The sequence below is a fragment of the Rana temporaria genome, chromosome 3, assembly GCF_905171775.1.
Source record: "Rana temporaria chromosome 3, aRanTem1.1, whole genome shotgun sequence".
NCBI lineage: Eukaryota > Metazoa > Chordata > Amphibia > Anura > Ranidae > Rana > Rana temporaria.
This window is the reverse complement of record NC_053491.1, coordinates 179,381,907-179,406,553: the sequence shown is the minus strand read 5'-3', so window position 1 is coordinate 179,406,553 and position 24,647 is coordinate 179,381,907. Positions and strand designations below refer to the sequence as shown.

General features: G+C 40.1%; 1 protein-coding gene across 2 annotated transcripts in view; it reads left to right on the top strand.

Moving 5' to 3' along the window:
* Positions 1–11,975, top strand: part of SLC38A1 (solute carrier family 38 member 1) — a 118,767-nt gene extending 106,792 nt beyond the window's left edge. For both annotated transcript variants that reach the window (XM_040343907.1, XM_040343906.1), the window contains exons 13-16: positions 1,625–1,743; positions 6,149–6,290; positions 9,392–9,489; positions 10,617–11,975. In XM_040343907.1, coding sequence (XP_040199841.1) covers positions 1,625–1,743; positions 6,149–6,290; positions 9,392–9,489; positions 10,617–10,718 — 461 coding nt within the window. In that variant the 3' untranslated portion in view covers positions 10,719–11,975. The remainder of the gene's footprint in view (positions 1–1,624; positions 1,744–6,148; positions 6,291–9,391; positions 9,490–10,616) is intronic.
* The last annotated feature ends 12,672 nt before the right edge of the window (positions 11,976–24,647 follow it).

The following is a 24,647-nucleotide window of genomic DNA, read 5'->3' as shown; positions in this document are numbered from 1 at the left end:
ATCCCCTCTGTATTAGAACAATCATTTCCTGTTTCTGTGTTATATCATAAATATGCTTATCTGTACTGATAACACAGCGTCTTCTGGCGATCATGTGACTTCTCGGCTCTGTCTCTCCCCTCTCCTCTCCTCCCCGGCTGACGTCAGCAGCAGTGCTCGGCCCCGCCTACTGGAACTGTCAGCTGGGCAGAGGAGAGGATAGAGGAGTCAACATATCGCAGGAAGACGGTGTGGTATCAATACAGATAAGCATATTTATGTTTTTAACACAGGCACAGGGGAACTTATTGTTTTAATACAGAGGGGATGGGGGCTTTTTCTACAAGTAAACACTGTAAATGTAGGACCATCTAAAAAAAAAAAAAGCATATCAGGAACAGTGGTGACAATGGTTGCACAAAATAACAGAAACATCTAATAACCTAATCATGTCATGGACCTAATAAGGAGTAGGAACACTTTTGCTTTGATCTTTGCAGGAATGCTGTGATACAAACACCAGTGTGTAGTGGGATTTTGCATCACTTTTTGAAAGAAAACCTCTGCAGGCAGTTCTTGATGAATGAAAGTATTAAAAATCTACTTATCTCCCAGCACAGCACAACATCACATAAAGCTTCAGTAAATTTGAGATCTGATATTTGGGAAGACACTGAAGCTGTTTAACTTCATCCATTAAACTTCATTCATTAAACCAATTTTCATGTATGTTTTGCTGTGGGAATTGGGGTATTATACCATTCAGGAATATGGGAACACTATGACCACCTGATCATGCTTACTATTTTTTGACACCTGGCTATGCAAAAAAAATCGTAGGACCCAAAGACTGCTGCAAGATAGCTGCTGAAATACGGATCCCCAACAATGTTTAACATTTTGTAAATAGACATACCTGGATTTTTCTAAACATAAATAGCTGTAGGAAATTAGGTGAGCTATTATATTCAGCACAAAATGCACATGATAAACATTAATAGCCGGTTCACACTGAGGCGACCTGGGATCCGACTTGAAGTTGCCCCAAGTCATCCCAAGTTGAGTGGTTGAGAAAATCAATGGAAGTGAATGGAGCCGTCTTAATACACACTACTGAAGTCGCTCCGACTTCAGAAAAGGTTCCTGTACTACTTCAATCCGACTTGTAGGCAACTTGTAGGCAACTTGTAGGCAACTTGTACCCATTGATTTTAATAGAAGTTGCCACAGAAGTCGGATCACTGTCTTAACTGAAGCAACAATACAGGAAGATAACATACATTTCTCAGGCAAACCCCTCCCTCCCCCCTCCCTCCTACAGAGCTGATTGTTGTTTGATTGGCCACTGGAAAGCCTCCTGTCCTGGAGGCGACTTGAAGTTGCCTTGTACTGTCCTGGAGGTAACTTGAAGTTGCCTTGTAAGTTGCCTGATGATTCATACTCAAGTCGTGTCCAAGTTGCCTCCCAAAGTCATGCTGGAAGTCGTGTTGCCCCTGTGTGAACCTGCTCTTAGCCCCATGCAACATTTGTAAAAAAAAATATGCTCTCCATAAGAGATCGCATATAAATACCCATAATATTTCATTTGCATGCTACATTTTGTGTTTTATTTGTTATCAGTAACATTATTGTTTGTTTCCTTTAGATAAAGTGCATTCAGAGCTTCTTAGCACATACACCAATCAAAAAGATGCTCTCATCTTAACCGTACGCTTGGCTGTTATAACTGCAGTTATACTCACTGTCCCGGTATTATTTTTCACTGTAAGTACAAATAAATTTTCCCAGTTTATTTGCATGAGATATGACACCTTTAGGATTATTCCTTTAAATAGATAAGAAAGGTTAAATATTTAAGAAATGAGCTTCCACTGAAAATGGTGCTATATATCAAGCTTCCCTCCGTTGAGGAACCGGGGTTCAAGATACTAATGTGTTATAAGTTGGCCATGGTTGGCTACTGGTTATATATTGAACACTGTATACAAGATGTACCCATTGACATATGCCTGTCAATCATTTATATTGAAAATCAATAAACAAATACTTTAAAAAAAAAAATGGTGTATATAAACATTGCCTAAATGTACAAGCATGCACATCTAATGTTTACCTCCATAGTACAAATCTAAAAATGTAAGTAATAGTGATATTTATTAACATTAATGAAATCAATAAAAACTATCAAGATGCTTTAAAGTAAATCTACATTTTTTTTTTATATATATATATATATATATATATATATATATATATATATATATATATATATATATATATATATATATATATATATATATATATATATATAATAAGGGAGGGTTATAATCCCTGTGTCTGTTTTTTTTTTTTGTGTCCTACCTTGGAGAGAACAAAAGATTACAGCGCACACATACAAAAATGACAGTGATTTCTGCAAGGATATTTAATTGGAGATTATATTTATGTTGGGTTCACTTCGTTTCCCATAGCCAAAACAGGAAGGAATAGGAAATCCCCGCAAATTAAGGGAATCCATTCAGAACTAGTGTCCCCATTGCATTTTTTTCTCTATTTCTGTTCTGGGGACAACCCAGAATTGGGGATTTTCTTTTACTTTCACTTTTGATGATCACAGCAAACAGGACATATAGAGAGGGTGAATCTCCCTAACTAGGGCACAGACGGCAATAACAACAAGGGTTTTAATTCCTCTCTACTCTGTCCAAAATAAAACAAAAAAAAAGTTTTGCCTTTAGTTATACTTTAAAGCGGATGTGCCACTAAAAAAATATATTAAAAGCCAGCAGCTACAAATACTGCAGCTGCTGACTTTTAATATAAGGACACTTACCTGTCCTGGAGTCCAGCGGTGATCGCAGCAGATGACGAGCCGATCGCTCGTCACCCTGCTGCTCCCCCCTCCATCCACGGTGAGGGAACCAGGAAGTGAAGCGCTCCGGCTTCACTGCCCGGTTCCCTACGGCGCATGCGCGAGTCGCGCTGCGCCCGCCGATTGGCTCCCGCTGTGTGCTGGGAGCCGAGTGTTCCCAGCATACAACGGGGGACGGACGGAAGGTAAGGAAAAAACCCGTCCTTTGCCTGTATCGTAGGGCCGGAAGTGGGTGCAGATACCTGTCTGTAGACAGGTATCTGCACCCCCCTCCCCCCAGAAAGGTGTCAAATGTGACACCGGAGGGGGGGAGGGTGCCGATCAGCGGGACTCCACTTTAGAGTGGAGATCCGCTTTAAGAACCAATAGTATGTTTGCCCAATGAAAAACATTGCAGGTTCTTAATTGGCGTTTTGCCTGCTGCGCCTGGGATTAACAGCTGTGTGCGGATAGCTGCTGCTACGGCCCGTACACTGCAATTGCAGACTGTCAGGGGCTGTAGCTATTGATGACTCTTCTCATAGCCAGGGATTACCTGCAGTGATGGTGGCTGGATGCATACAAAAAGCGGTAATCGGAATAGAGCTGTCAATCCTAGACTCAGGGACAAGAAGTATTTTGCCGCTGAGATTTCCAGTTTAACAAAACGTCCATTTAAGTGGTTCTAAAGGCAGAAGTTTTGTTTTATCCTAATGCATTCTATTAGAATGTGCAGCAGCCCTCCCTCAGCCCAGCCTAATACTTACTTGAGCCCCATCTCAATCAAGCGATGTTGCACACGGGAGCCTCGGCTGTTCGTGGACTTTCCCTCATTGGCTGAGACAGCAGTGGGTGCCATTGGCTGCTGCTGCTTTTAAAGTCATTCAGCCAATTAGGAGAGAGAGGGGGTGGGGCAGAGCCCTGGCTCCATGTCTGAATGGACACACAGCAGCAGCTCAGCTCAAGTGCCCCCATAGCAAGCTGCTTGTTGTTGGGGCACTTGGCAGGAGGGAGGGGCCAAGAGGAAGGGGTCAGGAGCACCGGCGAGGGAGGGCCCCCAAGAAGAGGAGGATCTGGGCTGCTTTGTGCACTGCACAGAGCCGGTATGTATAACATGTTTGTTATTTTAAAAAAAATTAAAAAAAATAAACAAGACTTTAGTATCACTTTTATGCCCTGTACACACAATCGGATATCTGATGAAATCTAATCCGATGGATTTTTTCATCGGATATCCGATGAAGCTGACTTTCATCAGTCTTGCCTACACACCTGTCAAGTCTCTGGTGTGAGGCCGGATTGCTGAGAGAGCGCCCCTTGCGGCTAAGTGCACCGCACCCCTGGGAATGAGACAGGGAGTGCTGGGCCCAAAGGTGCACGGATTGCCAGAACTGCTGCTGACTAGGTAGATGCAGGCAAGGTAGCTGGGGTGTGCTGGAAGAGCGGACTCAGTAGCCGTGCAGGGAAGGGTTCAGGTGCGGTATCGTAGGTAAACCAAGAACGAAGTCTGGAGCCAGGCCAAGGGTCATACACAGGAATCAGTCCAAAGGATTTTACAAGAACAAGCCGTGTCATACACAGGATATAGAGTAGTCAGCCAAGCCGGGGTCAGATGCGAGGAGATAACCAGAGTCACAGGTTCCGATGTAAGCCAAGGGTCAAGCCAGAGATTCAGGATACACAGGATACAGGAGACACAGGAAACCGATGACAATCCAGCAATTTGGGTCCGACAGTGGCAGCCTTTTATAGGCCAGCAGGGGGATCCACCTGTTACATGATGTGCCTCTGGCTGCCATTTCTTCTACTGACAAGATTGCCAGTACTTCCATGGCCATTTCCCTGACACAGCCTTCGGCCATTTCTTCTACTGGCAAGATTGCCAGTACTTCCACGGCCATTTCCCTGACAATGTGTCCAACGCGGTGACGTAAAACACTACAAAGTGCTGAGAAAAATGAAGTTCAATGCTTCCAAGCATGCGTCGACTTGATTCTGAGAATGCGTGGATTTTTGACCGATGGATTTCTCCACAGACGATAGTTTTTTTCTATCGTTTTTTTAACCATAAGAAAAATTTAAAACAGGTTCTATTTTTTTTCACCGATGGATAAAAAAACGATGGGGCCCACACACGATCGGTTCGTCCGATGAAAACAGTCCATCGGTCCGTTTTCATGAGACAAACCGATCGTGTGTACAGGGCTTTAGTCTCCACATGAATGTAGCCAATATTAGGTAGTAGGTTTAAAAAAAAATTGGTTTATCTTTTTTTTTTTTTTTTAACAACCGTAGAACTAAAGGCTCCTGTTTGACACAGGACTCATGCACATTGCAAGTTAAAAAAAACACCAGTAGCATTAGCTGTAGAAAGCTGTAGCTGTAGAATGAGTTTTTCAGCATTTTTGCAGTACCGTTTTTCAAGGTTTTTTAACTGGAGCGTTTTTTAGCAGAACTATACCCCCAGGAAAGCTTATGGCTCAAAAACGCTGATAAATGCAGAATAGCCAAGTTTTTCAGCTTTTTTACGTTTTTATCAGAGTCGGAGCATTTTTATAGCTTAAAAACTCTTAAAACTTGCTAGTTCTGGAGGGGGGGGGGGATGCGGGGGTTTTTCAAACCAGAAAACGCCACTGCCAAAAAACACTGATAACAGCCTATGTGTGCACGGACACATAGGATAACATGGGGAGATAACTGGCTGCAGAAAAAAGTCTGAAGCCAAAAACAGCAGCTGTAAAAACGTCCAGTGTGCATGAGGCCTAAATAAGTAGCACATACAGTTATTATGTAATGCATAAGCCTCATAACATTAAAAAAAAAATACAAAAATTACCAAATTACCAAATTATCTTCCCTAACTGAGCCAATTCCTCCTTTTTTGATTTCTGACATGTTCTCCCTCCCAGACAGTGCAGGTCACAGTGGAAAGGTTTTAGCAAGAGGCAGTGCAGTCAGTATAGAAAGTAGTGGGCTTGTGAATCTTCAGTGACAATGCTGATAGCCACACCCACTGTAGCATGTTTTCATCCTTCTGTAGTACAAACAGGCACAGCCTACATTATGTGACAACTCTGCTCTAAATTCAGGAGCAGTGCAGCATCATTGCTACACCATCAAAGGAAGCTGAATTAGATGCACTTCACTCTCAGGATCAACTTGTATTGAAGTGCAGATGGATTTAAGTGTTATACATTTTTATTTTTTTTATTTTTATGAGAGTTTTTTTTATTGGAGGCCTTAGTTCCACTAACTGTGTATACATATTTCATATTGTTCAATAGATTTACAACTATGTTGTTTGCTTTTTTTTTAAAGGTTCGTTCTTCTTTATTTGAAGTTGCTCGGAAGACAAAGTATAATTTTTGGCAGCATTTAATAGTGACAATTGTACTTCTATCGATGATTGATCTACTTGTTATATTCATACCATCAATGAAGGATATATTTGGCGCAATAGGTAAAATCATTTTTAAAGTTTTGGGTATATAGGAAAATATAAAGTAATATACAAACATTGGTTTGTTGAGATTTTACTACAGTTCAAGACAGTCCCAAAAGAGGTTTTAAATAAAGCAGGAATAAACCCTCCTATCCTTTAGGCCCCTTTCTGTTGTTACAAAAGGCAACATACTACATTTTCAACACCCATTTATGTCAGTGCTTACTGTACAAAAATGATTAAAATAATATTTGGATCTGATAGATTTACTGTGCTTTACCAATATCTATAAATGGTGGTTTCTCTTTCAGAAACCAGTTTGTTACTTACTGGCCTTAGCCGGTCTATGGAAAGGTTCTCAATATTCTTGGGACATGTGGCTAGGTGTGCAGCTTGTGGTTTAATTTTCAAATTTTATTTTGCAATTATATAAAAGACAAAACCCAAGATGTGAGTGAGTGCTAACCACACATAGCGGAGTTTAGTGTGCACAATGCCATTTCTGAGAGAGACAGGGAAAGAATAAGTAAAGCTTCATCTCAGAGGGAAATCTGGGGAAAATGGCTGGGATGAACAGATCTGTCTACAGCCTGGCAAGTATTAGGCCGCGTACACACTGTCGATCCATCCGATGAGAATGGTCCGACGGACCGTTTTCATCGGTTCACCGCTGAAGCGGTCTGATGGTCTGATGTGCGTACACACCATCAGTTCAAAATCCGATCGGGGTCAGAACGCGGTGACGTAAAACACACGACGTTCTGAAAAAAACGAAGTTCAATGCTTCCAAGCATGCGTCGACTTGATTCTGAGCATGCGCGGGTTTTGAACCGATGCTTTTGTGTACTAACCATCGGTTTGGACCTATGGGTCAGCGGTTCATCGGTTCGATTTTAAAGCAAGTTCTCCAATTTTTGTCCGAAGGACAAAAGACCGATGGGGCGTACACACGGACGGTTTGGACCGATGAAACTGAACTTCAGGCCGTTTTCATCGGTTTTGACCGATGGTGTGTACGCGGCCTTAGTCTGCTGATCCACTAAGGTGGATATGATATGTTTTGGGTGTATTTAAAAAGTGTATTGTGTAAGAGTAAGCTCTATATACACTGTCCATACATCATTCCACTCTCTGAACACTGTGCTCAATGCTATATACTCTATATGATTCACAGTTTTGACATATCAGTTGAGATAAGTTGTTGGTACCCTTGATACTTAGAATTTATACCTAAACTTAGCAAACCTGTTGGGTTGGTTTACTAAAACTGGCAAGCAGCTGTGCATAGAAACCAACAAGCTTCCAAGTTTTTTTGTCAAAGCTTAATTGAACAGGATGAAGTTAGAAGCTAGTTGGCTACCATGCACAGCTGCACCAGATTTTGCACTCTCCAGTTTTAGTAAATCCACCACAGTGTTTGCTATAAGGACCATCCTTGAGGTGATTGTAGCCGTATTAGTGCACTTGCGACAGAAACAATTGAGTACTGTCTGTGATACCATTGAATATGTTCAGATCTAGAAGACCGAGATAAACATCTCAGAACCCTAGCAGACTCCTTTCCATAAGAAAGGTTACAAAGACAAAACCATCAACACCAGCATAAACACGGCATTGAAAGACGGCAAGAGAACATAGTTACATAGTAGGTGAGGTTGAAAAAAGACACAAGTCCATCAAGTCCAACCTGTGTGTGTGATTATCTGTCAGTATTACCTTGTATATCCCTGTATGTTGTGGTCGTTCTGGTGCTTATCTAATCGATTCCCCCCCCCCCCCGAGACAACCGCCTGTGGAAGGGAATTCCACATCCTGCCCGCTCTAATGCCGTGTACAGATGATCAGATATTCCGACAACAAAACCGTGGGGGTTTTTTTCGACGGATGTTGGCTCAAACTTGTCTTGCATACACACGGTCACACAAATGTTGTCGGAAATTGCGAACGTCAAGAACGTGGTGAGGACAACACGTATGACGTGCCGAGAAAAATTAAGTTCAATAGCCAGTGCGGCTCTTCTGCTTGATTCCGAGAAGGCGTGGAATTTTGTGCATCGGAATTGTGTACACGCGCTCGGAATTTCCGACAACAAGTTTTGTTGTCGGAAAATTTGAGAACCAGCTCTCAAATTTTTGTTGTCGGAAATTCCGACAGTAAATGTCCGATGGAGCCTACACACGGTTGGAATTTCTGCTCCCATCGAACATTTGTTTTCGGAAATTTTGACCGTGTGCACGCGGCATTACAGTTAAGAACACTACGTAGTTTATGGTTAAACCTCTTTTCTTCTAAATTCAACGTGTGGCCACAAGTCTTGTTAAACTCCCTTCCGCGAAAAGTTTTATCCCTATTGAGGGGTCACCAGTAAGGTATTTGTAAATTGGAATCATATCCCCACTCTTCTCCAGAGAAAATAAGTTCAGTGCTCGTAAACCTTTTCTTCATAAATGACATGCTCCAGACCCTTTATTAGCTTTGTTGCCCTTCTTTGTACTCGCTCCATTTCCAGTACATCCTTCTTGAGGACCGGTGACCAGAACTGGACAGCATACTCTAGGTGCGGCCTTAAGTCTTAAAGGTAATTAAAAACTATTCAGGAAAGGAAACTTTTGAACTAAGAATGATAGTTCTATTTGTCACAAAAAAATAACAGCCTGAATTTAGATATGGGTTCTCACTCATTATTCAACAGTTTCACAACCCCCTCTGTGATGTAATTTGTTTTTAACATCCTGCTAAAGGTTTTGTGAATAAGTACTGCTAGGACCTTGAAGAAGGGGACATACCCCTGAAAGTTTGTCCTGAAAAATTGTATGTTAGTGCAAAAAAAAAAGGATCACGGACAGTAATTGTTTCTATAAGGACCAAAAACACTAATATCTGTTTTTATATTTATTATTCTAACCTGTTGCTTTAAGTCACCAAAGATTATTGAGTTTATGTACTGTATATCATTTTCTGCCTGGTAATTAACCCCTAAGATATAACAGTTTCATTATGGTCATCATGCAGACAAGTATTTATGTGTATATTAATGTATATATGTTTACTCACATACATACAATATGTATCACCTGAATTCCTAGCTCACACAATATATGTTCTGCTATGTTTTAAAGGTGCAACATCTGCCAACATGCTGATCTTTATTCTCCCTGCTTCCTTGTACTTGAAAATTACTAACGGAAATGATGCATTGGGTACTCAAAGATTATGTGTAAGTTTGCTTTTATGGTTACTAGATGCCTTCATGATAAGACTAAGAACAAGTTGTAATATGTCCTATAATACCTGATTTTTATTAGTGATCTTGTGTTCTTCTGTATTTCCTATACTGTAATGAGTATAGGTAAAAATGGTCAGAATTTTGGTACTACAAACAGGCTTGTGGGTTGCATTCAATCGCTAACTGACTAACAGCCATAACTATTAATGATACTAAAGATGGCATACTCACAAATTACTGATTTCAGCCGTAACAGTAAAAGGATAAGCTGTGTATTTAAATAGATGGCCACTTAAAAGAGAAAGGTGCTAGCTGGTATAAAGTGTCAGCACCTTAATGTGTTTCAAACTTCAGTTTTTTTTATTCTGGCAAAGAGGGAAGAGAGCATGCGTTGTGCTTGCACGGGCACACAATATTAAGTAAAAAAAAAGCATAAATACGCTTAAAAAAAGCTAATATAGAGTATAGGGTGACTAAGTGTAAAGTGTAATGATAGGTGATTAGAAATGATAGGATTCTGCATGTTGTGCATAGCCAAGCATATAGAAACAAGTTGAAAAATGTTCAAGTGTGAATGGGGGCTTAGAACAGCCCAGTATTTGAACCGAAGGTGTCGCATTTTATACCTGTAAGCAGCATGAACTTAAAGTGATTCTAAAGGAAATAAAAAAATAAAAAAAAATAATACATTACTGCTCTGTGCAATGGTTTTGCACAGCGCAGCCCCGGTCCTCCTCTTATGGTGTCCCCCTCCAATGCTACAATGCTCAGTTCCAGCACGCCTGGTGTGATTGAGCCCTAAGCCATTAGAAACAGACTGAACCCTGACTTTAGTATCTTTGTTGTGATCTTTGAGGATCTTTTAGAATGAATAAGTCACTTTTTTGGGGCTCAAAATGCTCAAGTGTAAAATTCCTGGTGCATTTCAATACCTGGAAAGTTGCTATAGGTGAGTACAGCCAGTCATACAAGTGAATGGTTGTAAGCATATCTAAGTTCTTGTTTTCACAGTTGGCACTGAAACCTATGCTAGGTATTGACCTATACAGTGAATCATTGGGTGGAGGTTACTAGACTGTAGTATCCATTTAACAATATATCTTACATTTCTCTTGCAGGCATTTGCTTTCTTTGCACTGGGTTTGCTGTTCTCCCTAGTAAGTATTCCTTTAGTGATCTATGACTGGGCTCACGCAGGAGGAAAAGAAAATGGAAACTAAGTATGACTACATGGTGGCTGCTTCCCTCCATTACCACAGTCAAAGGCACAAACATTTCAGTAGGGAAAGTCTGCATTTGTTGTAGTCTATGTTTCTTTATCACAATGTGCTTGCCATTTTACAATCCGACATTAGGTTTTCTCTGTCTTTTTTGAACTTACAGTTGTATATACAACTGTACATTTATTCTACTCCTGGAGAGTTTTTATGTATTGTGCTTTTAACTTACATTGTTGTAAATCACTGCAATGTATCCGACCGATATCACTACTGTCGTTACCCATATTGAAATTCTTTAACACTGTAAATGGAACACGTATTCCACACCTTTCCTAGTTTTACATGTGTCTACATAGAGTAGTCACTAGTTTTCCTGAAAACCCTCATTATAGTGATGTACAGTATATACAGTATATTCAATTTTACTATTGACCAGTTTTAATATAGTACTGATTTATTTAACCATGGCATTCTATGTTGTTATCTAAGTTCTAAAAAGTTATAGTTTACAACATTTCATTGTAAAGACTTACTTAAAATTGTTTGATCAGGGAACCAGCATATAAATTGAATCATGAAGCTGCTTTGCAGAACCAAAATGAACTGAATTGGTCTATTTATAAAAAGGTTCACAAAATATTCATTTAGCTTTCATCTAGGATTCAAACTTTTTTTCAATTGAAAAAAACGTGTGAATCTTGGGATAAAGTTGTGTGAATCTTGGGTGGAAAAATTTATAAATAGACTCCCAAGTGTTTTAAAGTATGCATTATACATAAAATTAGCCATATTGTCACCCATTGCTTAGTTAAAAACAATAATCCTACACTTGGCTATTATTTACACTATACAACACAACATGTGATGTGACAGTTGTCACTTTTTATTCCATATTGGGAGTATCTTGAGAAAATGCTACAGAAAAAAATAGATTAATGTCTAATCTATTCATATGTTGTGGACTGGTCTTTGGAGGAAATTACCCAACAATCTGATCTTCCCATATATTATAATTGTATAAGAATATGAATGGTCTTATTGTTTGTATGGTATAACCAATGAAGGGTGTCATACGTGTCTATACCTCAGATTAATGACACCTAGGGACATTTTTTCTCACAAAGAAAAAATAGCTTCCAGCAGCTTTGACTTTACATTCACAAGAATTTGCTCAATAGCCCCATGTATCTACGGTAATTATTTTAAATGACTGACCAGGAATTGTGTGCTTACGAGGAAATAAATATACATGTTGCATTTGTTTTTTTATTGCTAGATGTAGAATGCTGCTATGGTTGTTTAGTATTGAATGTTGGTTATACTCGAGGGGCACAGTATTTTGTAGTCTTTTTCTTATTTTAAGTGTTTCTTTCTTTGTTGGAAGTTATTTAAGTGTATTTATTGAAAACTGAACAACAGTAGATTTTCAAAAGATATACCCATTTTTATTAAAAAAGCAAGGTAACGTGGCATGGGTTGGCAAAGTCTGCTAATCGGGCAGTTGGGCATAACCATCAGCTGTCCGTTTTATCAGTATTTGAGAATGAAGAACTCAAAAAAAGTAAAGATCTACGATTTAGAAAGCAAAGATCTAAGATTTAGCAAACAAAGATCTAAAACTTAAAAAGCAAAGATCAAAAAATCCAAGATTTAGCAAGCAAAGATCTAAAGATCTAAGATTTAGAAAGCAAAATATATAAAATTTAGCAAGCAAAGATCTAAGACTTAGAAAGCAAAGATCTAAGATTTAGCAAGCAAAGATCTAAGATTTAGAAAGCAAAGATCTAAAGATCTAAGATTTAGAAAGCAAAGATCTAAAGATCTAAGATTCAGCAAGCAAGATCTAAAAATCTATGATTTAGTAAAGCAAAGATCTAAGATTTAGTAAGCAAAGATCTAAAAATCTAAGATTTAGCAAGCAAAGATCTAAGATTCAGAAAGCAAAGATGTAAGGATCTAAGATTTAGAAAGCAAAGATATAAAATTTAGCAAGCAAAGATCTAAGATTTAGACAGCAAACATCTAAAGAACTACGATTTAGAAAGTAAAGATCTAAAGTTTGTTGTGGTTCATTATAACGTGCTTATTGCTGAAGACCACATTTCTCTGCCAACCTGATTGTGGTGTGGAGAACAGGGGGCCTTAATCCCTGGACCAATATTTGCAAATACGTTTTATAGGTTTCTTTCAACAATCAGGCAGCTATGAATTTAATTCCAAATCAAACTGTGCATTTGTGAGCCATGGAAGTGCTCTACGCTGCACTTCCCTATGTACTAGAAAAATCTAAACTTTTCTAAATTGAATTACAAGGCCAGCAGAATCGGAAAAAAAATCATGAAGGTCTTGGCAATCCAGATAAATATGGGCAGATCTCTTACTACATGTTCTCTGTGAGCAATTTGCCCTTTATGGCTGGTCTTATTAACGTAAGCAATAGCAGGACTTCAGTCAGTATGACATATACTTATGTTCTAGATTAAAGGAAAGCGATAGACAAAATTTGGAAAACCATATGAAAGAGAATGAATGGAATCATAAAGAACACACTGCTGCGTAACTATGCTGCTCTGTAATCACTTGTACAATAACTAAACAATAGTTCCTTCATTGTATGGATGAAAAAGCCTGTCCATTTATGCTCAGCATAAGTGACTATTTCAAGTAAATTAGTGGGGAAAATAACAGTTAATAAGATCTTGTAGTCTAAAACTCTGCATGTTGAATTAGGAGGTGTAGAGGAGCTTGGAAGCTGCTGGGTAAAGTAGCCAGAGATGATGTGTATTTGTGCGTGCTTGTTGTGTTACTCTCAGAGGGAACAAATGTTTAGTTTTCTAAGCTATAGTGTAGAGTCTAATTAGTAAATATAGTGTTGGTAGTGTTGTTGTTTGTGACCACCTTTGCAGTTTTTTCCTTAAGCAAACTGCAATGCAATACTGTACTTTTGTAAAGAGAGCAGCACATTATCGTGAGTGCACTTTTTTCATACTGAGCTGGAGCCAGGCTCTGTGGCTATTACATATATTACCTATCTCGTAACATGTTTAAATGTATTGTTCTTCTTATTTCATGGTGAAATGATAAAGAAATTACTCTTCTGATCCTTACAAGATTACCATTGTGTTACATGGGAAATTTGAATTATTAAATTGGTCTTCACATATAAAAATTTAATAAATTTTTGCCATAGTTTGAGTGAAACAATAATAATAATGGCATAATCACTGTAGACTAAAGTAAGAAGTTACGTGATCAGATCCATCATGTATTAGTCATATGAAACATATCAGGCTAATGTGTATCATGAATTCAATATTGTAGTTATACAAGATAAAATAGCCACCAGCAAGTGGGAATAGTTTATCACGCTACATCGTCGCACAACCTGAAAGTTACAACTCTATGCATTGGATATTCTTGGTTCAGAGTTATTTGTTTGTTTATATGTATATATGCTGTACATAGATAATATGCTATATATTTTTGCAATGGTTTATTTTTAGTTGTCAGGTTAGAATAAACATAAATTATCATATTTTGAGTATTTTCATAGCTGTAGTCTGGTGTAGAATTTGAAGTAAATATGTCTTGCAGTTAACCATTAAGACAAAAACAACTCCTTAAAATTCAACATGTATTGTATATGTAATATTTTTCCACATTTTCATCTATTACTGGACCCAAGGAAGGCAGTGCTTTCCTTTTATTAATAATAACATATTGATGAACTATTATTTTTATAAAATATTTGAATATATGATTTGCCTATAAATAAAATAGAACTAAACCCTCCCACCCTATACACCCAAAGAAGCTGCCATTTTAGCCTCTGTTATATCTGTAGTTGCCATGGTGCTGCACATGTGATTAATTATGACACCAGACATTGGATGGTCTGACAGTTCGGTTGGGAGCACAAGTAAATGTGACAGTTATCATTCACAGCATGGCTTGAATGTAACTGTTTTGAGAAGCAGCTAAATTGATGGGTTTAGTTCCACTTTAAATGTAGTTTACAGATCATGAGCACATCTTGATATGTACCATTGTCATACAACAGCACTGGATAAATGAGCACACAAGCAAAAGCACATTCCCTCTACTGGTTTAGTGGGCCTATACTGGTTTAGTGGAACCAAGGTCACAGTAATACATGCCTTGTAGGGTTGAATCAAACCAAATAGCGTTATTCCCTGAACAGTGAAAGGATTGGGTGCAAACAAACCAAGAGCCATGCATGTGGGAGCAGAGGGCCCAAGAAGGAGCTAATTTCTGCAAGTGGTTGCCTACAGCTGTGGCCAGCAGCTTTTATATATCGATGACAGGCTGACAGTTCCCTCGGCTGTACAGATGAGCAGCCCTGGATGCAGAAGCCCAGGACGATTCATCCATCCCTATACATTTGTAACAGCCCAGATGTGTGGTTACATCTATCATTAATTTGTACAGGCTCCTGGCTGTAGCTGTGAGCAAACAAGTGTAAAATACATTCCTTCTTGACAGTGTATGCCCCTCTGTGCCCATACGCATGAGCCACATTAAGTTACATGTGTATGTAACTTAAAAGGGTACTGGGAAGCATATACTAGCCAATATACTGATTTCATTATAAAAACGGAAATCCTGTTAACATTCCTAAATGCAATAACAATATACTTTTTTTTCCATTCCATCACTACTGTTTTTTAACATTTTTATTAGGTTTTAGGGATAAATACAGAAAGAAAAGTATAAGAATACAATAAAGACAAAATAGGTAGGGCAGTAGGGGTTTTTAACCACAGTAGATGATGATCATTTTAAAATATAATTTACATTTGTATAGGAACAGTACAATGTATGTAATAGTTATTAGGTTACATATACACTGAAAATTACAATGAACCTGGATATAAATAGTGACATTGCAAGTTAATATAATTGTGACAGAACAGGTCAAAGGGGCTTATTCATACCAATGTGATTTTTCAATTAATCTGCACCTAAACTCTACGTGGCAGTGTCAGTGTGTCCCACTTGTACATTACTACAAGGCAGCAATAGATAGTAGAAAGATGTTGCTGCTGCTTTACCCATACCTATGAGATAACGTATATGCTTATAATACATTTTGTGCAGAATGAAGCAACTTTAACGCGTAACTCCACTTTTGTTAAGGAAAAAACATTTCCCTCTGGGTGATCTTTGTACATTACAAGGATTTTAACAAACTTTGTTGCAGATTCCTACCTTTTGTTATTCCAAATGAATCACTGTTTGTTCCTCTGTGCCCCTGTGCTAGGTGAGTCTAATGGGAGTGGTTTCATAATTATCAACCACCTGATGCAGAATCAGGCCTCTAATGAGGAAAATTGCAGGGTCTGCAACCCTTTCGATGTGATTTCCTATTCGGAGAATCTTACCAAAAATGAATATTTTATTGCAGGGGAAGCCAAAAATCTTACTTGTATCTTAGTGTAGACTTGGGAAAATCGGTGAGCCAATCACACAAGCAGGAAAGGATGTTTCTGGGGGATGTGCTGTACAAATTCTGTGTACAGAACATCTCCAGGTTGCCATATTGCATTGCACTTTACGGAAAATTACAGAGCTGCAAATTGAAAAGGAAAGGTAACATTTAATAACATTTAATTACAATATGACTTGTGTCGCAATTGTATATGGTATAACTTTTCTTTTTTTTTTTTGCTATTTTTTTCCCCATGAAAGTGGAGTTATCCTATTCATCTCTGTTTCCTGTATATGATACTGCGGGTATTTTGCGGGTATTTCGTAATTTCCTGTGCGCTACAGTGACTCCTGGGAGTTCGTGTCATTGTTCCCAGGAGTCACTGCAGAGGCCCGCCGTGAGTTCTCGAGGAAGTGAAGCGATTACTACAGTCAGAGAATGCCGTTAAAACTGAGCATGTGCGGGAACGAGAAAGGAATGCTGGTAGCTCAGCATCACTGCAAGCAGGAAGTAAATGCTTGTGGGCTTCAAATGCCCACAAGCAAGATGAAAACGGGCGTGCACATTTTATCTAACTTCTTCTTTGCAATCAAACCAGACAGCGGGCAAGCTGGCAAAACATGTCAATGTGTGATTGTGTAAGGCCGCGTACACATGATCGGTTAAACCGATGAGAACGGTCTGATGACGTATGCATGCATGCGCAGTAGTACATATAGTTGCTTGCATGTAGTTCAGTTTTTTAATATATAGAGGGGAGCCAAGGATTTGTGACTTTCTGCTACCACACTGACACTGTCCATTGTGTGTAGCTCACTACATCTTCTGTGCAGACTTTGTTAGAAAGTTGTAATGTGATTTTCAATACACTGGTGTGAACAAGTTACTTATCCTGTAATCACCATTTTACAGGTTTTCCTGTCTTTTTACAAAATTCTGCAGACTAGACATTAGTTATTTTCTGGTGTGTGTGTAAAAATGCAGTACTATTAACCAGTATTTATAATGATGAAATTATTCAGTGTATATTTGACTTTATGGGATATTCTGATATTTGAAACCAATAAATACTTGAAGTATGCATTGTAAAACTAAGCACATTATGTAGTACACTGAAATATGGGAGATATTTAAATAATGCCGATATCATTTTGGATAGTAGTTGGCTCCAAGTCAGCCACGTAAGAACACATAGTTGCTCACCTTAAACATTTACAATTTTCTTGTTTTAAAAAAAAAAAAAAACATTTCCAATAATTTACTAATTTTGCGATTCACTGTCAGAGTACCAAATTTCAATACTTGCTCTACAGAACGATGTGTTTAAATGACTCCCAGTTTCTTTGTTATAATTGCACTGTACTGTATGTCGTAAAATGTTTTATTTTGACAATATGTTGTTCGTTGCTTTCAAAAACTGAATTTGAGAGCATATAACGTGATTTGAATGTTGTTTATACAGTGTCACCAGAATTTGGCATTCCTAGGAATAACCAGAAAAGGTTATTTCCTCGGTGCATATTTAATAGGTATTTTGTTTTACTTGTTTTGTTATCTAATGTAAGTGTGACGCTTCTATAAACGGAAATAAACCGATGTTTTTAATAAAGTTAATAAACCAATTTGTTGTCCAGTTCTTTGTGTTTGTAAATAAATATTTTACAGTTAATAAGCTAGTTTTGGATTCATAGATGTGGTCCAGCCAGGGACGTATCTAGTGAAAATGGCGCCTATGGCAAGCACTGAATCTGCGCCCCTGTCAAAACATTTGAAACACATCTTTCAGATAACCTTAACACAAAAAAAAAAAAAAAAAACAGCTAACAAAACTACAAGTCAAGCTCTTTCATTACCCCTTACACCAGAGTCAATAGCATCACATCTTATAACAGTTTCCCCCTTAGAGTTCCCAGAGAGCCCCCCTTACATTGGAATCCACAGAGTGCTAGACTCCTAAAGAATGCTGTGGACTCTGGTGTCATCTTTATATACACTGTAAGGGGGGGGGGGGGTACTCTGACACAAAGGGGATCTCTGCAGACTGGGCTATAGTGGGGCATCTGATGTGAGGGGGTCTCTTCTGCAGAGTTCCCCTTAAAGCAGTGTGCCAGACAATAAGTGTTTCTAGACAGGGGTCAGGTCAGCCGTGGCAGCCCTGTAACAGGACAGAGCCATTTACTTTATATGACCAGCCCCCTCCAGTATGTGCGAGCATTTCCCCACCTCCATGGGACTACAAATTCCAGCATAGTAGGCTGAGCTCTTATTTCTCTGCTGCTCCCCAGTCCTCCCACACACAGTGTGACTGGGAATTAATGCTTTCTGCAGTTCTGCACATACACAGCCACTGCCAAAGTCTGTGCCCCCACCCCCCCCCCCTTACCAGAGACCAGGGCCGCTGTTAGATATCATGGGGCCCCCTACAGCCTACCTGATGGGGCCCATGACCCCACCCCTGGGCCCATCCCTGACCCTGCCCCAACCTCAAAAAAAAAATTCAGCTATCTTCAAGTGATATTTATCATCCCTTGTGAAACCTTAGGTAGTGACATATCCTCTTTATGGAGAAATATGGGGTTTATTAGACCCCCTGATCCCTACTCTGCCTTCCAAGGCACATTGGCTGCTTTCTTAGCTGATACCAGCCAGGTAAATGCAGAACCGATACTGGAAGTGATGAAATCTTATGGCCTCAGTTATCACAGAGGAGAGGGAGAAACGGATGTTCCTCCTTCTTCTTTGTGCGCTGTCAATCCGACCAGATGGAATGCTAGAGCCTGGGAGAAAGGGGGGAGTGCTGTGGCTGAATGCAGCAGAGATAATTTTTTGCTATGCAAAACGCTTTATGGCCACAGCATATATTATCCACCCTCAGCTGATTTGCAAAATAAGGGGAAGTGGTTGGGGACAGTAAAAAGACATACATGACGCTTTTACTACCCTCCCAAACCCAAGTGTGAGGGCATATTCACACAGGGTACAGGCATCCATGTCTCATGCAGAGACTTTTACTGGCACAATGTTGTGTGCATCCTCAAAAAATGCGACTGCCTGCCTACTCCGCGACCAGTGACTGTACTCACAGGAGTAAGAAATTAGAAATAGTCCCACTTGCAGCGCTGCCATTGTCCATTAGCAAAGGTGCTGAAAAGGAGATCCAGCCTATGCTCGGGAGCCTGGAGGGAAGAAGAGACCATCAGACCCTGGTAAGTGCCTTGCTGCCCAGCCACTCACCAGCACCCCCTTGATATGGCGCCCATGGCACTTGCCATGGCTGCCATACCCTAGATACGCCAATGGGTCCAGCTCTGCTCTTTACAGCGCTGTTACCATTTAGAATGATTATTCAAAAAAAAAATTATGTATTCTCCATATCTCTATAAATCCACCAAATGTAGGGTGGTATGTGACTCACAATTATCTATTACCAATAAAAGAATAAAAATAAAAAAAATTTGGGGAAAAGGGAATGCACTCTAATATTCCACAATACACAAAATTCATTATTAATAATGCCCTTGAAAAATAATCAACTACCTTCATACAATTATTAAAAGTGGCAATTGTCTTATATTCTCCTGGAGGATAATAATCCATCCAGAGCAGTAAACCAAGTGGGTGTCTATAATTACCCCTAAATATAATACAGTAAAACCTTGGTTTGAGAGTAACTTGGCTTAAGAGCGTTTTGCAAGACAAGCAAGATTTTTAAATACATTTTGACTTGATATACAAGCGATGTCTTGATATACAAGTAGCGTCATGTAACAACTGGGTATAAAAGAGAAGAGAGGCACCTAGTGTGGCAATATGGTTACATTTAATAAAGGTACAACATTTAGCAACTCACATGGTTGATTATTAAAACAGGCACATCTAAGTATGCAGGCATCTGGGGTGAAGCTGTTCACATAGACCATCCTCCCCACCACCATCAACATCATCCCTTCCACACTGCGCTCCACGAGCGGTTCAAGCCTCGCTTTCAGATCGCTCTACTGCAGGGTAGTCTTCCTGGTCACAATTGCAGACTGACATCGATGAGAGCCGGTGGTGCAGAGGATGGTCTATGTGAATATCTTTACCCCAGATGCCTGCATACTAAGGGCCCTTTCACACGTAGCGGATCAGTAATAATCCGCTCCGTGTGTCCGCTTTGCTCAGCGGGGATCCTCCGTAAAATCCCTGCTGAGCTGGCAGCTGACAGGGCGGTCTCCGCACACTGTGCAGGGACCGCCCTGTCTTTCCTCCGCTCTCCCCTATGGGGGATTGGACGAACACGGACCGTATGTCCGTGTTGATCCGATCCGAACCGGCAGACAGAAGAAAAATAGGATTTCTTCCATCTGCAAATGTGGATCTTTGCGGAGGCGGACAAATTACGGGTGTCAGCGGATGTTCATCCGCTGACACCCGTAATCACATAGGGACCCATGTATGTCCCGTTTTCATCCGCAAATGGACGGATGAAAATGCGGACATACGGTCCGCTAGTGTGAAAGGGCCCTTAGATGCGCCTCTTTCAATCATCAACCATATGAGTTGCTAAATGTTGTAACTTCATTAAATGCAACCATATTGCTACACTTAGTGGCACCTCTATTCTCTTTTATACTCTGTACCTCCTGCTGGATTTTGCTTCCAATCCCCTTGTGGAGGCTTCCATTTGTGGATGGACATTTTATGATTACACAACCTGGTCACATTGCTATAATATTTTTATATGGACATTAAACTGAAGGACTTATGAATAAATGGTTGTGGAACCAATCATTTGTGTTTCCATTATTTCTTATGGACAAATTTGCTTTGATATAAGAGCGCTTTGGACTACAAGCATGCTTCCGGAACAAATTATGCTTGCAATCCAAGGTTTTACTGTAATACCAATTCTCTGGCATAAAATATATATGTAATTAATTAACCCACCCAGAGGATGTCACTGATCGAAGAATCACACCACTGGTACTATATTTAATGTGAGAAAGTAACTCCCTCACAACAATCTCTATATACGATGGACTATAAAGGTCAATAAAACAATTCTACATATATAAAAAAATTGTCTTACTTTCAGTGGAGTAGCTATGGGGGTGCGGGGGGTGAGGACCACACCTGGGTGACACCCGCCAGAGGTAACACCATCAAGTAGGAAGTGAAATCCGACCCCTCTGGTGTTGACCCATCAGTCCGACCGCATCATTTATCGACCAACATGATTCATGAAACTCAAATGTTTACAAAAAGGGCGGCGTGAAACCTACATGGCAATCCTAGAGACAATAGGGATGCGGGGAGCATTTAATATAGGATAAATAGTGCAGCGCTAAACAATCAATGGTGAATAATAAATATACTGAAGATACCACAGTATGAATTAAATAGTAAATATACTGAAGATACCACAATGTAAATAACGGTAATCAAAAAATGAAAAATATCTAATAATATATAAGGAGCCAATTAGGCTTAAATGAACAATCCAAGAGTCCATATAAAATGAGCACAAGGTGACGTGATCCTTCCCAGTGGATGGCACGGGATACAGGAGTAGCAAGTTGACTGCTAAGATACTCAAATTCTTCAAGCAATAAACAAATGGGTGCAACTGGTGGACTCATCTGTTCTATAACAGTGGGTAAGACAGGCTTGGAGTCTCAAGGACCTGGATCGATTTAGGAGGATCTCTGTGGTTGCCGGAGTTGATGACTCTCTTAGTCAAAACGCGTCGGTCTAGCATTGCTGCACCCCACATTGCTTTTCAAATTGTTTCATTGTGATCACTTTAATTCTATTTTTGTCATTTCCTGTATGTCAATTTTACTAAATAAACCTGAATTGTTTTTTTTGGCCTGCACCATTGGGAGCATTTTTCTCTTTTGTTCCCTTTTTTATATTTTATTTGGAGCTTGTACAGATCTACATTGACATTTATTTGCTAGTGGAAGGAGTGCTTTTTCCATGTTCCAGGGTACCGGATTACTTTCTACAGGATTGATCTAGACCCTCGGGCAACCACAGAGATCCTCCTACATCGATCCAGGTCCTTGAGACCCCAAGCGTGTCTGACCCACTGTTATATAACAGATGAGTCCACCAGTTGCAGTAAGAGTACCTTATTTGTTTATTGCTTGAGGAATTTGAGTATCTCAGCAGTCAACTTGTTACTCCTGTATCCTGTGCCATCCATTGGGATGGATCACGTCACCTTGTGTTTTTTTTTGTATGGACTCTTGGATTGTTCATTTAAGCCTAATTGGCTCCCTATATATTATTAGATATTTTTTCACTATTTTTCATTTTTGATTACCATTATTTACATTGTGGTATCTTCAGTATATTCACTATTTAATTTATACTGTGGTATCTTCAGTATATTTATTATTCACCATTGATTGTTTAGCGCTGCACTATTTATCCTATTTAACTTTGTTTGTTTGAGTGCTGGAAGCTTTTTCACATTATCTGGGTTCTGGTGCAGTTTTTTCCTATACATTTTTTATGCGGGGAGCATTGTTCGGATAGGCTAGGTTCGGATCTGAGCTTAAAGGTTCCCCGTCCAATTCGGTGGGGAGGGAGCCCAAAGTGAGGATAGTGGCCAGACAGAAGTGTTGTGCACTGTGCAGCAATGGTGGTGGCGGGAAAGAGAGGGAGAGAAAAAATAGGGAGGTATACAAGGGATGGGCGAGGGGAGGGAGAACTGAGAGCTGTGTGAGAGGGAGGAATGCCGGGGTGCTGTATATGTGAATGGAGGTGCCGAGGAGACAGCATAATGGCAGCTGTGATATGAGAGGGCAGGTGACTATAGCATGTGAGGGGTGCGAGCATAGGGCTGCCAGCAATGAATAAAAGGGAGGAAATAGAATGTGAGGACTAAAAGTGGATAAATATGAAGAGAAGAAGAGAGTAATGGAGAAATAAGGGGACTGTCTTTGCAATGGAAGATTGTGGGGGGTGCCTGTGAGAGGAGAAGTGGGTATTGGGGTAGTAGAACCGGTATGTGGAGAGGAGAGGTGGATAATAGTAACTAAGGGCCATATTCTGAGTAAATATCGAGCCTGCTTCGCTTAGGGCACTTACACTCCGCTGTCCCAACTTACTGGAGCAGGTGTTGTATTCCCCAACCACTTGCTCCATAAGTTGGGACAGCGGAGTGTAAGTGTCCCGGCGTAGCCTGGCGGATCTCCAAGGGGGCGGCTTCTATTCAAATGAAGCGCGCCCCCGATACAAAAGAACTGGGCATGCGCCGGGCTGCAAAAAGCCCAGTGCGCATGCTCCAGTTCTGGGCGGAAAATGTCAATGACGCCGACGTGTGCGTCATTGACGTAAAGTCGTATTCAAGAACGACTTACGTAAACGACGTATCCGACGAAAAAACACGACGGGGACCCGACGCCATCCGTAACATGGCCTATGCGAGACTTGCGGAAACTTACCCCTCATATAGCAGGGGTAAGTTTCCGCTTACGCAAACGACGTTAGCGACGGTTACGCGACGCGAACTCGTTCGTGAATCGGCGTAGAAGGATCATTTGCATACGCAAATGACTCCTTCACTTAAATGCCATCTAGCGGCGGCCGGCGTCATTGCATTTAAGATCCGCCAGTGTAAGTGACTTACAGATGGCGGATCTTAAGTGTATCTATGCAAAAATGATTCTGTGAATCAGGAGCATAGATACACGGGTCAAAAAAGGGAGTTACGATGGAGTATCCTGAGTTACTCCATCGTAACTTTACTCAGAATATGGCCCTAAATGTGGAGATGGGAGGTGGGTAGTAGAAGGGGTACGTGAAGAGGAGAGGTGAGTAGTAGAAGGGGTATGTGGAGAGGAAAGGTGGATAGTAGAGGGGGTATGAGGAGAGGTGAGTATAGGGGAGTATAAAGGGTATATGGAGTGGTGGAAATAGGTGTAGTAGAAGTGTGAGGGCGGTGGGGGGAGGTGTATGGTGATGATACCCTATTTTACTAGCCTGGGGGGGGGGGTGACACCATGTTTTACTGCACCAGGTGACACCAACCCTAGTGTCGCCACTCGCCACTGCTTACTATGTAAAACAATACTTTACTAAAAAGAAATCCATCAAATATGCGTAAACTCATTATGAAAAAGATGCCGCAGAGAAAATTCAATACACATCTGAGATCAAACAAGCATTTTTAGCAAATTTGGTGTAATTCATTATTTAGTCTCTTTCTTCGGCAAGTTATATGTATAAGGAACCTCTTATACCCATTGTTAGGATTCCCTCTATTCCAAAAGTACACTTCAGCAGATGAATTGCTATTAGACAGTTGTGGCTCCGTGCAATTTAGAGAGTTGCTTTATATTGTACTACATTCAAAAAGTGCACTTAACTAGATGAAATATATTTCCAGTTGGATAAATGTGATTTCTTACACTCTGCAACATGAAATGGGGTATGCTTGAGAGCATAAAGCAAGCGGGAGGCAGGGCAAGAAATTCCATGGCTGGTTT